General features: G+C 43.7%; 1 protein-coding gene across 1 annotated transcript in view; it reads right to left on the bottom strand.

Moving 5' to 3' along the window:
- LOC126210220 (uncharacterized) overlaps window positions 1-14,106 on the bottom strand; it is a 107,011-nt gene that overhangs the window by 30,591 nt on the left and 62,314 nt on the right. Inside the window, exons 4-5 of the mRNA XM_049939401.1 lie at window positions 8,727-8,854; window positions 2,556-2,731 (exon numbers count right to left, since the gene is read on the bottom strand). Coding sequence (XP_049795358.1) covers window positions 2,556-2,731; window positions 8,727-8,854 — 304 coding nt within the window. The remainder of the gene's footprint in view (window positions 1-2,555; window positions 2,732-8,726; window positions 8,855-14,106) is intronic.

Here is a 14,106-nt window from a genome sequence, read left to right as displayed (position 1 = left end):
AGGGTTATTTTATGTGTTTAAAATGACCCCCATTAGCAGCCAAGCAACGTCGATTCCTCTCTACTGTTGACCTAACTTCGACTGCCAGTGTAGCCAGAGGTTTGCCCAAAATATCATTGTTTAGATGAATTATAAAAACATAGGTAGTACACGAAAGCTACAGTACTCCCTCTAGTAAAAGTAGTAACACCGTTCATTATAATACACTCCTGGAAATGGAAAAAAGAACACATTGACACCGGTGTGTCAGACCCACCATACTTGCTCCGGACACTGCGAGAGGGCTGTACAAGCAATGATCACACGCACGGCACAGCGGACACACCAGGAACCGCGGTGTTGGCCGTCGAATGGCGCTAGCTGCGCAGCATTTGTGCACCGCCGCCGTCAGTATCAGCCAGTTTGCCGTGGCATACGGAGCTCAATCGCAGTCTTTAACACTGGTAGCATGCCGCGACAGCGTGGACGTGAACCGTATGTGCAGTTGACGGACTTTGAGCGAGGGCGTATAGTGGGCATGCGGGAGGCCAGGTGGACGTACCGCCGAATTGCTCAACACGTGGGGCGTGAGGTCTCCACAGTACATCGATGTTGTCGCCAGTGGTCGGCGGAAGGTGCACGTGCCCGTCGACCTGGGACCGGACCGCAGCGACGCACGGATGCACGCCAAGACCGTAGGATCCTACGCAGTGCCGTAGGGGACCGCACCGCCACTTCCCAGCAAATTAGGGACACTGTTGCTCCTGGGGTATCGGCGAGGACCATTCGCAACCATCTCCATGAAGCTGGGCTACGGTCCCGCACACCGTTAGGCCGTCTTCCGCTCACGCCCCAACATCGTGCAGCCCGCCTCAAGTGGTGTCGCGACAGGCGTGAATGGAGGGACGAATGGAGACGTGTCGTCTTCAGCGATGAGAGTCGCTTCTGCCTTGGTTGTCGTCTTCAGCGATGAGAGTCGCTTCTGCCTTGGTGCCAATGATGGTCGTATGCGTGTTTGGCGCTGTGCAGGTGAGCGCCACAATCAGGACTGCATACGACCGAGGCGCACAGGGCCAACACCCGGCATCATGGTGTGGGGAGCGATCTCCTACACTGGCCGTACACCACTGGTGATCGTCGAGGGGACACTGAATAGTGCACGGTACATCCAAACCGTCATCGAACCCATCGTTCTACCATTCCTAGACCGGCAAGGGAACTTGCTGTTCCAACAGGACAATGCACGTCCGCATGTATCCCGTGCCACCCAACGTGCTCTAGAAGGTGTAAGTCAAGTACCCTGGCCAGCAAGATCTCCGGATCTGTCCCCCATTGAGCATGTTTGGGACTGGATGAAGCGTCGTCTCACGCGGTCTGCACGTCCAGCACGAACGCTGGTCCAACTGAGGCGCCAGGTGGAAATGGCATGGCAAGCCGTTCCACAGGACTACATCCAGCATCTCTACGATCGTCTCCATGGGAGAATAGCAGCCTGCATTGCTGCGAAAGGTGGATATACACTGTACTAGTGCCGACATTGTGCATGCTCTGTTGCCTATGTCTATGTGCCTGTGGTTCTGTCAGTGTGATCATGTGATGTATCTGACCCCAGGAATGTGTCAATAAAGTTTCCCCTTCCTGGGACAATGAATTCACGGTGTTCTTATTTCAATTTCCAGGAGTGTAGTTTGCTCTGCTCATCTTTTGCGTATCATGTGACCCATTTGAAGACAAAATACAATATCAAAAATTGAAGACCAAACGGAATCCCGTAATGACCAGTTGCTGTAACCATCTCCTTCATTATCGTCCATTACTAACGTTTGTTTGCTGTATCCTGAATTAAATAATCTCAGCAGTTTGTGTAACAGTTAAGCAAAAATTGATTCAAGAGTCATAATGAGTATGATAAAATAGTTTAGATAGTTTGATAAAATAGTTTAGATAAGTAGTTTAGACGTGAAGAGAATAGAAGCATTCGAAATATGGCGCTAAGGAAGAATGCTGAAGATCAGATGGGTAGATCACGTAATTAATGAGGAGGTACTGAATAGAATTGTGGCACAACTTGACTGGAAGGAATCGGTTGGTAGGACACGTTCTGAGTCATCAAGGGATCTCCAATTTAGTATTGCAGGGAAGCGCGGAGGGTAAAATTCATAGAGGGAGACCAAGGGATGAATACACTAAGCAGATTCAAAGGGATATAGGTTGCATTAGTTATTCGGAGATGAAGAAGCTTGCACAGGATTGAGTAGCTTGGAGAGGTGCATCAAACCAGTCTCTGGACTGAAGACCACACAACAACAACAACAACAAAAAAAAAAAAAGAAAGAAAGTGGCTCTGAGCACTATGAGACTTAACTTCTGAGGTAATCAGTCGCCTAGAACTTAGAACTACTTAAACCTAACTAACCTAAGGACAACACACACAACCATGCCCGAGGCAGGATTCAAACCAGCGACCGTAGCGGTCGCGCGGTTCCAGACTGTAGCGCCTAAAACCTCTCGGCCACCCCGGCCAGCACAACACAACATTGAGTCTAACATAGGTTTCAATGTACACTGGTTTATACCTTATTATATACTTCCCAGGCGACTTCTTGTCTTCTTCCACCTTGTAATTCGCTGTCTGCTCGCTGACGTATTGCATATCCTGTATCCAACCCCTTAATTTCGTGTGTAGCATGTCCCTCATATGCTCCACGTGATTAATCCAGGTACTGAGTAGCTCATCATTCGGGTGAGTATCCTGAGAAACAGAGAATAATGCAAATTAGTGGCATAATATTCGCAACCAGCAGCCAGTCTTAACTTACACTTATAGGTAGCGCTATTACGTAACATTGAAATTGTGGCCAGCATATGGACTAACACTCAGATTTCTACAGCCATTGCAACATGAATCCAAAATAAGTGTCTAGTGATGTCTTATTAAATACAGACAATTTTCAACCTATAACAACAGATAAGAGAGTTCCAATTATTTCTAGGTAGCAACAGTATGAAGATAACACGATCTAGATTTTTTTTTCCTCTTTGCTGTGCTTTCTTTTTCCTTGTTTTCCACTTTCTTTATAAATCGAAAAAGTTATTTCAGGATGAGTACTGTAAATTTATTTTTTCCTACAGCTATGTTCCTGTTTGCCTCATGTCATCACCATCACAAATCGTTGTGCTGATTGCTGAGCATCGTGACCCGACTACCCATACGTCTCCACCCTGGCCAGCAACCAGCTTCTCTCAGAACCTTCTGGGGAGGCAGACCAGAGATGTCCTTGATTTGATCTCTCCACCTGGTCGTTGCTCTTCCCTCCAGTCTTGTGCCCTAGACCTTTCATGATTATTTTCTCGAGACTTTCTCCATCTCTTCTCACAATGGCCATAGAAGAATTTTTTGGTTGACACGAGAAAAAGGCGCCTGGAGATATTGAGCTGGTCTATAATGTACTCATTTGTTCTTCTTTCGGTCTGTTTATGTGCAGCAGCGTGCGCCAACACCAAAGCTCAAACGCTTCGATGCGCTATTAGTCTCTCGCTTTAAGAGTGCGTTTCTCGCAACTAGGAGTGTTGATATTTTCAAAAATATCGGAAAGCCGATATATTGATATTAAAAACATATCGTTACAGGCCACCGACTTATCGAAAAATGTGTCGATATATCGACGTAAAACGTGGATACGTACGAGCCTGTAAATATATCGGGTGCATATTGTAAAAATACTGCTGGTTTTAGATCTATATATTTAAGTATTGATTTATAATTTGATACTGTGTACATCGAGAAGCTAGCTATCAGCTTATCACCCTTATAGCGACAGTTAAAAAGAAAACGATGCACGTTCACGCTTGGTGATAACAACTTTTATAACTGTACGTAAGAGGCACAATAAAAGGTGACCGATGGCTCCGTCGTTGGGTTTCGTCGCATATCGGATTTGCCCAGAACACTCCTTGTCGACTTCCCTGGTTTTTCCCATTTCTACAATCGCCAGCGCCCTAGCAGCTGTAGAGTCAAATTTGCGTGATGAAGTTAAACGTTGCAGTTTCTGTTGGTAGCGCCGAGCGCCGATTACGTCAGCATACCCCTCCCCCCCCCCACCCCCACCACCACCCCAAACACACACGTCTCCGCCCAATCGCCTCATTTACATTGTGGTCATGTATTTCAAACTGTTTTTAATAATGCCGATGTGAAGAAATAGCACACAGCTGGTGTGCTATCTCTCAACATCGGAAATCTTGTTGTTTAATTGACCCAACCATCACCTAGTGCATTCGGACTTCCTCTTTGTGCCACCTATACTTCGGTGAAGGGAGTCAAAGAGAAATACTGCAGGTGATGGGAGCTCGAAAAGTAGTAAGACTCCTTCATACAGTGAAAGTAAAATTATGTTTTACTACAATTTGGAAACAACAGCTTCATACAGTACTGGCCATTAAAATTGCTACACCACGAAGATGACGTGCTACGCACGCGAAATTTAACCGACAGGAAGAAGATGCTGTGATATGCAAATGATTAGCTTTTCAGACCATTCGCACAAGGTTGGCAGCGGTGGCGGCACCTACAACGTGCTGACATGAGGAAAGTTTCCAACCGATTTCTCATACACAAACAACAGATGACCGGCGTTGCCTGGTGAAACGTTGTTGTGATGTCTCGTGTAAGGAGGAGAAATGCGTACCATCACGTTCCCGACTGTGATAAAGGTCGGATTGTAGACTATCGCGATTGCGATTTATCATATCGCGACATTGCTGCTCTCGTTGGTCGAGATCAAATGACTGTTACCAAAATATGGAATCGGTGGGTTCAGGAGGGTAATACGGAACGCCGTGCTGCATCCCAACGGCCTAGTATCACTAGCAGTCGAGATGACAGCCATCTTATCGGCATGGCTGTAACGGATCGTGCAGCCACGTCTCGACCCCTCAGTCAACAGATGGGGACGTTTGCAAGACAACAACCATCTGCACGAACAGTTCGACGACGTTTTCAGCAGCATAGACTATCAGCTCGGAGACCATGGCTGCGGTTACCCTTGACGCTGCATCACAGGCAGGAGCGCCTGCGGTGGTGTACTCAGCGACGAACCTGGGTGCACGAATGGTAAAACGTCATTTTTTCGGATGAATCCAGGTTCTGTTTACAGCATCACGATGGTCGGATCCGTGTTTGGCGACATTGCGGTGAACGTACATTGGAAGCGAGTATTCGTCATCACCATACTGGCGTATCACCCGGCGTGATGGTATGGAGTTCCATTGGTTACACGTCTCGCTCACCTCTTGTTCGTATTGGCGGCACTTTGAACAGTGGGCGTTACATTTCAGATAATGTTACGACCCGTGGCTCTACGCTTCATTCGATCGCTGCGAAACCCTACATTTCAGCAGGATAATGCACGACCGCAAGTTTCAGGTCCTGTACGAGTCTTTCTGGATACAGAAAATGTTCGACTGCTGCCCTGGCCAGCACATTCTCCTGATGTCTCACCAATTGAAAAGTCTGGTCAATGTTGGACGAGCAACTGTGTCGTCATAATACGCCAGTCACTACTCTTGATGAACTGTGGTATCGTGTTGAAGCTGCATGGGCACCTGTACCTGTACACGCCATCCAAGCTCTGTTTGACTCAATGCCCAGGCGTATCAAGGCCGTTATTACGGCCGGAGGTGGTTTTTCTGGGTACTGATTTCTCAGGATCTATGCACCCAAACTGCGTGAAAATGTAAGTATCACATATTTGTCCAATGAATACCCGTTTATCATCTGCATTTCTTCTTAGTGTAGCTATTTTAATGGCCAGTAGTGTATAGATATAAATATCACCACTCCATATTGTCATAGCGATATCGATACAGCTGGGACAGATATGTCACCGATATATATCGAAACATTTTGGGAGGTATATCGATATTTGGGCTTATCAATATTCTGCCAACAACCCTACTCGCAACATAAAACTGAAGGGAAAACACGAGTCTTCCAACGTTATTAACACGTTATTTAAAAATTTTCCCTTGAACAGAATAATGTAAGGTTGCAATTTTGCGTTACAATATAAATCGATGTATTCGTAAAGTTTTGAAAGTGTAATTTTAAGCGAGATATGTTGAGCTGTAGAAACATACCGATAGATCGACAGAGAAAAAACATCAACAAAGAGTCTGGACTGAGAACGAGAGTGTGTTTGTCGTGCCACGGGGATGAGGGTGTACTGCGTGCCGTGGTCGGTGTGAAACAATTGTTTCCCTCAGTATTACGTGCACCGCGGAAGAGCAAGTAATTAGCATATGGTTCGCGTTGCTTCTTACATGGGAAACTCCCCATCGCATCCCCCTCAGATTTAGTGGTAATGGGGCCCAGTGTACAGACTGTCAAAAGCTGAACATAGATCAAGCACTAAAACAGAAAGAAGGTGTACTGTACAGTGAAATAAAAAGCAAAATAGAAACTGTGAACGGTCCATGCTCGAGAAGTAGTGAGGTAACGGGCGAGTTGTGGTGCCCTCGAGTGCCAAAGATGGCGGACTTTGTGAAACCTTAATGGCAGACATTTCACAGTTCGTACAGAAATTAATAGTAGCCAGATGAACTATGATTTCTCAAAAAGAAACATGTAGATTACCATTACTTGCGCTAAGATTCTGATTTTGTAATCAGTTTTTCAATATCTTTGTTAGTTTAAAGTTAAGTATCTGACGCTCAATTATACAAGTAACACCCAGCAACGAATTTCCAAAGTATAAAAGCTTCATCCGATTTTCTCGATCGCCATGTCTTTAGAAAGCTATTAGTGTAAACCTAAATTGGTACGAATTACAGGCATGTAACGTAAATAGTACATGAGTTATTGGAGGTCAAAGTGACTCATTACTATCGATGGCGTCAGACCGTAAGTACTTCACAGTTACACGAAAAAACAGTTGCAGCGCGCTTATAAGTATATTTATTCATCTATGTCTTTGTTCATATCCGACATATGCTATTCATAAAGAAACTGGTGAACTATTTACTGTGTTTTAGAAAGAACAGAGACATTAGGCTTCAGGCCTACCTATTGCTTCTTTTTTTTTATATGTGTGTGTGGTCTTCAGTCCAGAGCCTGGTTTGATGCAGCTCTCCATGCTACTCTATCCTGTCCAAGTTTCTTCATCTCCCAGTTCCTACTGCAGCCTACATCCTTCTGAATCTGTTTAGTGTATTCATCTCTTGGTCTCCCTCTACGACTTTTACCCTCCCCACACTGCCCTCCAATACTAAATTGGTGATCCCTTGATGCCTCAGAATATGCCCTACCAACCGATCCCTTCTTCTAGTCAAGTTGTGCCACAAATTTCTCTTCTCTCCAATTCTATTCAATACCTCGTCGTCAGTTATGGGATCTACCCATCTAATCTTCAGCACTCTTCTGTAGCACCACATTTCGAAAGCTTCTCTTCTCTTCTTGTCCGAACTGTTTATCGTCCACGTTTCACTTCCATACGAGGCTACACTCCATACAAATACTTTCAGAAAAGACTTCCTGACACTTAAATCTATACTCGATGTTAACAAATTTCTCTTCTTCAGAAGCGCTTTCCTTGCCATTGCCAGTCTACATTTTATATCCTCTCTACTTCGACCATCATCAGTTATTTTACTCCCTAAATAGCAAAACTCCTTTACTACTTTAAGTGTCTCATTTCCTAATCTAATTCCCTCAGGATCACCCGATTTAATTTGACTACATTCCATTATCCTCGTTTAGCTTTTGCTGATGTTCATCTCATATCCTCCTTTCAAGACACAGTCCATTCCGTTCAGCTGCTCCTCCGGGTCGTTTGCTGTGTCTGACAGAATTACAATGTCGTCGGCGAACCTCAAAGTTTTTATTTCTTTTCCATGGATTTTAATTCCTACTCTGAATTTTTCTTTTGTTTCCTTTTCTGCTTGCTCAATAAACAGATTGAATAACATCGGGGATAGGCTACAACCCTGTTTCACTCCCTTCCCAACCCCTGCTTCCCTTTAATGCCCCTCGACTCTTATAACTGTCATCTGCTTTCTGTACAAATTGTAAATAGCCTTTCGCTCCCTGTATTTTACCCCTGCCACGTTCACAATTTGAAAGAGAGTATTCCAGTCAACATTGTCAAAAGCCTTCTCTAAGTCTACAAATGCTAGAAACGTAGGTTTGCCTTTGCCTAATCTATTTTCTAAGATAAGTCGTAGGGTCAGTATAGCCTCACGTGTTCCAACATTTCTATGGAATCCAAACTGATCTTCCCCGAGGTCGGCTTCTACCAGTTTTTCCGTTCGCCTGTAATAAATTCGTGTTATGATTTTGTAGCCGTGGCTTATTAAACTGATAGTTCGGTAATTTTCACATCTGTCAACACCTGCTTTCTTTGGGATTGGAATTATTATATTCTTCGTGACGTCTGCACTAGTAATTCAATTTCTGACTCAGCAGACTGCTAACACATTACGAGGAAGACGAAAGGGTCGAATTTTTTCACCGTCCTTATCCGTTTTCAGCTTGCATTCTCTCTCTCTAACAACGCTACAAGTATCGTAGACGTACGGGAGAGTCAGAACTCTTACAGATGATTAACGTCACAATCGGACACGCAAAGATAACGACAGTGTGAATCAGACATAGGAAGCAGACTCTCAGAACTAACCACTTACGCGGTTGTGTGTGTAATTTTCTCACCCATCTTACGTGTAACAAACTGAGTTATGGAAACGTCACTTACCATGATGTCGTATGCGAACGGAACCAAAGCTGCTGATATATGCCTCACACCATGTGAGAGCAACTGGGCAACATTCCGTGAGTAGTTGGAGACGTGTTCCAGGTAGACGGGCACCTCGGCCTCCAGTTCTGGACAAGACAGACGACATTCTAATGAACTACACAACTGACCAGATTTCTGTCAGAAACACAGCTTTCACTTCCTGGCTTCATCTGTTAATATGCTACATGTAGGCAAAACTGCAGTGGTACTTGTCAGCAAAGCAAAATCCAGGAAATATACACCAAATTTATTAAAAAAAACTTAGAATACAATAGCTCCATATTTAGCAATTATAAACAACCACTCGCTCACAGAAAGATCCGTACCTAAAGACTGAAAAATTTCTCAAGTCACACCAATACCCAAACAGGGATTTAGGAGTAATCGGCTGAATTACAGGCCCATGTCACTAATGTCGATTTGCAGTATGGTTTTGGAACGTACACTGTATTCGAACATTATGAAGTACCTCGAAGAAAACGATTTATTGACACATAGAACGGATTCAGAAAATATCGTTCTTGTGAAACACAACTAGCTCTTTATACCCATGAAGTAATGAGTGCTATCGACAGGGGATGTCAGACTGATTCCATATTTTTAGATTACCAGAAGAACTTTCGATACCGTTCCTCACAAGCGTCTTCTAACCAAACTGCGTGCCGACGGACTATCGCCTCAGTTGTGCGACTGGATTCGTAATTTCCTGTCACAAAGGTCACAGTTCGTAGTTCTAGAAGGAAAGTCATCGAGAAAAACAGAAGTAATATCCAGCGTTCCACAAGAAAGTGTTATAGGCCCTCTATTGTCCGTGATCTAGATCAACGATATAGGAGACAATCTGAGTAGCCGTCTTAGATTGTTTGCAGGGGATGCTGTCATTTAGCGTCTTTTAAAGTCATCAGAAGACCAAAACGAATTGCAAAATTATTTAGATAAGATAGCTACATGGTGCGAAAAGTGGCAATTGAACCTGAAGTTATTCACATGAGTACTAAAAGAAATCAGCTAAATTTCGATTACGCGTTGTCACACAAATCTGAGGGCGGTAAATTCGACTAAATACTTAGGGGTTACAATTAATAATAAAATTACAAGAGAAATCAGGGCTCGCACAGAAAAACTGAAGTGCTCGTTTTTCCCGCGCGCCGTTGGAGAGTGGAACGGTAGAGAGACAGTTTGAAGGTGGTTCACTCAACCCTCTTCCAGGCACTTTATTGTGAGTATCAGGGTAATCACGCAGGTGTAGATGTAGATGTCCACATTGTAACGTTCCTTAAAAAGTGGTATAATAGACTTGACGATTAAATTGAATGAATGTCTGATCTGTGGAATGACTACTGAACTCGAATAGTCGTGTGGCGTGTTGTAAGTGCAAGTAGTGTTCTTAGTCTGTGTAATTGTTAGCAAAACTTAACACGAATCGGTTGGGTAATGCAACTCTCAATACCAATAAAGAAACAGTCACTGCAAAATACATTCACCCCCTTTACCACTGAATGCTAAAGCCCTGTTAAAAAACCAATAAGTTTGGTGCCTGTACACGTAACAATTAAATTAAATGGTCTTACGTCTAAAGCAGCAACGGTGGAACGCGTCTATTCTGGTCTCTCATAAAAAAATATAAATATACTAACTACAGGCTCAGCAGTGTGCAATGCTGGCCATAATACTTGAAATGCACATGAAATTCATTTGGCTGATAAACTAGAACATTTAAGAAATTCCAAATTCTTTGAAAAATATATGACCTGGACCGGGAGGCGTTGCTGATAATAATGGATTACTAGTACTCACTGTATACAGCAAAATTATATTGCAAATTAAGTTTGTCTTTTCAAAAACATCTGGCAATTGAAGTCACATTACTCACAATTGATTCACAAACAATGAGATTTAAACAGCAAGTTTTATCTCACTTCATCAATCCAACGTAAATGCAAATCATCAAATTACACATAGCTCTGTTAACAAATCTTAAAAGCATTACAAAAATGAAATACCTAACTAGACTTTCTGTGAAAACCGTTTACGTACATCGTGGGGTTACTCAACAATAACAAATTGTCAGCCAACTCACCTATGCTAACGCTCTGGCAAAAACAGAAATCGTAATTATTGAGAATCTTTACCTCGCATACATGAAGACTTCTGCTTCCATGTTCAACAATATCGACGTACCTGCATTAATCTAACTCTTGGTGACTTCACACAGCACACCACAGAAGCTGACCACCCCATCGTCTTTCCCTCACACACAGCTACCTACAAGTGTGCGCCCAGCTCTCTCCATCACTACATTCTCAAACCAGAAACAGTATCTCTGGCTCTACGGTCGCGCACAGTCAGCAATCCACATTGTCGAGCCTATCAGAGACATTCGTCGTTTACAGTATACTAGCTTCATTTTAATTTATTAATATTCTTATCTTATTCTGGTGCCACATACAAGTGAGCCCCAGTATACTCTTTTCAGCATTGTGTTCAACGTTAAAGACCAGATATTCATCATTTTGATTTACAGCTCCATGTATTGGCCGTGTTAGTAGTTAAAATTGTTGGAAGTGAGGTCCTTCAGTTATGCAAAACACCATTTTCTCTCAGTACCCGCCGGCCAGAGTAGCCGAGCGGTTCTAGGCGCTACAGTCTGGAACCGCGCGACTGCTACGGTCGCAGGTTCGAATCCTGCCTCGGGCATGGATGTGTGTGATGTCCTTAGGTTGGTTAGGTTTAAGTAGTTCTAAGTTCTAGGAGACTGATGACCTCAGAGGGTAAGTCCCATATTGCTCAGAGCCATTTGAACCATCTCAGTACCCAAACATGTTACGGGACCACTGTGCCACCATCAGTGGCTTTTCGTTTTTTTAATTCTTCAATGTGAACATTTTTGTTAAATGATTATAAAATTATGTGCATCTTTAGTTCAAACAACAGATCGTTTCTTTTTGTAAATACTCACAGGCGCACACACGCACACACACGCACACAGGCACACATACACACACACACACACACACACACACACGCGCGCGCGCGCGCTAAAAAATGATACACTAAATTCTGCAAAGACGCACCATTTACACACAAAATGAATACCATATAAAAGAGAACACACACAGCTAAGAAGCGCACAGAAAACACACACACACACGCACACGCACACACACAAAGATAAAATGCAAACAAAATTCAAATTTGGCGCCGAACTCTCTGGTGAACAAATGAACAGTGACTGCGCTGGGACACACAACAAACCACAATCACACTGTGTTTTGCTGAAGTGAAGAGTGTTTTACTACGTTATTTGTGGAAAATACTTGTTATAGTTACGTGTGCATCACAACACCTCAGCATGATGCGGAGAATAGAAGTGCTTGGCACACGAAAACGTAAGTAAAAGCGAATATAGGCGCGGAAACATTGCGACAAACTAAATTACGTTCTAGAAGGTAGGTTAACTTCCAGCAGAAAAATTTCTCATTAACATCGTTTGGTTGCAGATTGCAAGCTACCTCTAGTAATTAACACACAATTGATCCAGGAAATTCATGCACACCAAACGTAAAGGTATTTACAAAAAGAAACGATATGTTGTTTGAACTAAAGATGCACATAATTTTATAATCATTTAACAAAAATGCTCACATTGCAGAATAAATAAAAACGAAAAGCCACTGATGATGGCACAGTGGTGCAGCAACGTGTTTGGATACTGAGAAAAAACGGTGTTTTGCATAACTGACGGACCTCACATCCAAGAATTAAAGACGAGATTCCATCTTTAGAAAAAAGTGGAATGTATACTGCTTCATGTTACTTTTTTTGTGACAATGTATATGAAGACCAATCAGAAAAGGATAGAACTGCTAGACTGACTTAACACGAAAACATATGGAGACTGAAAAAGAGAGATTCCAACTTTGGTGAACATGCTCTGAATGAATATCGTTCTGGTGATATTGAAAGTTGTAGTATCATTGCCACACATACTACTACAACGCCGCGCCAACGCAAGGTTGGCAGCCCCTCGTCTGCCGAGCACAGCGCACTCTAGCGGGCTGTGTAGATCGGCGGAACTGGAGTGTGCCTCGTTCACTTCTTAGCTAGACTTCAGCCTAGGCAGACGCACTTTCATAATCGGCCCTCAGCCAGTTCTGTAATGTTTGCATTGATTCTCTGAGGAGGGCCTATCAGGCTTAGTCCCTGGGAATATGTTGTATTAGTTCATGGTATTCCATGTTATAAGACTGTCAGATCGTAGCCGCAGCTGCAGTCCTACAAACTACTGAAGACAAGTAATTTCATTGTACTACGTGTTTCCTGAATAGTAATCCTTCTCTCTAACAGTGTGCCGAACCGCATATTATTGCAACCTGGACTCCTTCAGCTCTTATCAACTAGGCCTCCTACTTATTTGCATTTAGTAACGAGCTGAAAACACCCACGCGTTTTGTGCCTCTAAACAGTGAGACACAATAAAAGTGATCTCCTCTATAGAGCGAGTAAAGGTATAAAACTAACGTTACTTGAAATCTGTCTGTCAAAAACACCACTCACAGGATCCTTAACGATAAATTACAGTTACTCTACTCAAACTTGCTAACGTAGCAGTGACCATTTATTACTGTCCTCACCATAAGATATAAGGGGGGGGGGCAGTCGGACGGCCGTACTGTTGAGAATCGGTATGCCAGTCACAAAAATCGCCGTGAGCAATGATGCTGTCATTCCACCGACGCCACTTGAGCTGGCGTAACTTCTGCGCTACGACATTCGCGATATGGGGACGTGCGCTGTCATGAAGCAGTAGGGTCCTCTGTCGAAGTTTCCCCGGCCGTTTCGCATTAACCGCACACATTCTTCATTCTCCAACGGATGCCTCCCGGTATTCGTCCTTCGGCATCCAAGAGAAGAATAACAGCACGTTGGTACTGCTCGGACACAGTTGGTAATAACGTCTCCATAGTACACGCACGGAGGGAAGACGCGAATGCCATACTAATCCCTTGCCTACATGTCGGTGCTTATATACCTGCATAGGAGTCTCGCTACGTTGCGTACACGCTGCAGCAACGCCGTCGCCCATATCCGAATGCGTGCCGGAAGCATGCGCTATCTGATATATTACAAAACGTCGCACATAAAAACGAGATCCTTCCGGGGCTTATACCTCGGGTTCTATTGGTGACAGAAATGTAGGGTCAAGTGTTTTGGACAGTCCTTGGGTTGGGGACCATTTGTATATCCCACAGAAGGCTCTTCTTAGTGTCGCTATCCAACAGTATGGGGCCAAAGTATCAATGTTACAAATTTCCTCCTGCTTAGGCAATCGGAGCGA

This window comes from Schistocerca nitens, chromosome 10 (assembly GCF_023898315.1).
Source record: "Schistocerca nitens isolate TAMUIC-IGC-003100 chromosome 10, iqSchNite1.1, whole genome shotgun sequence".
Lineage (NCBI taxonomy): Eukaryota > Metazoa > Arthropoda > Insecta > Orthoptera > Acrididae > Schistocerca > Schistocerca nitens.
The sequence above is the reverse complement of the archived record's forward strand: the minus strand, read 5'-3'. Positions and strand labels throughout refer to the sequence as shown.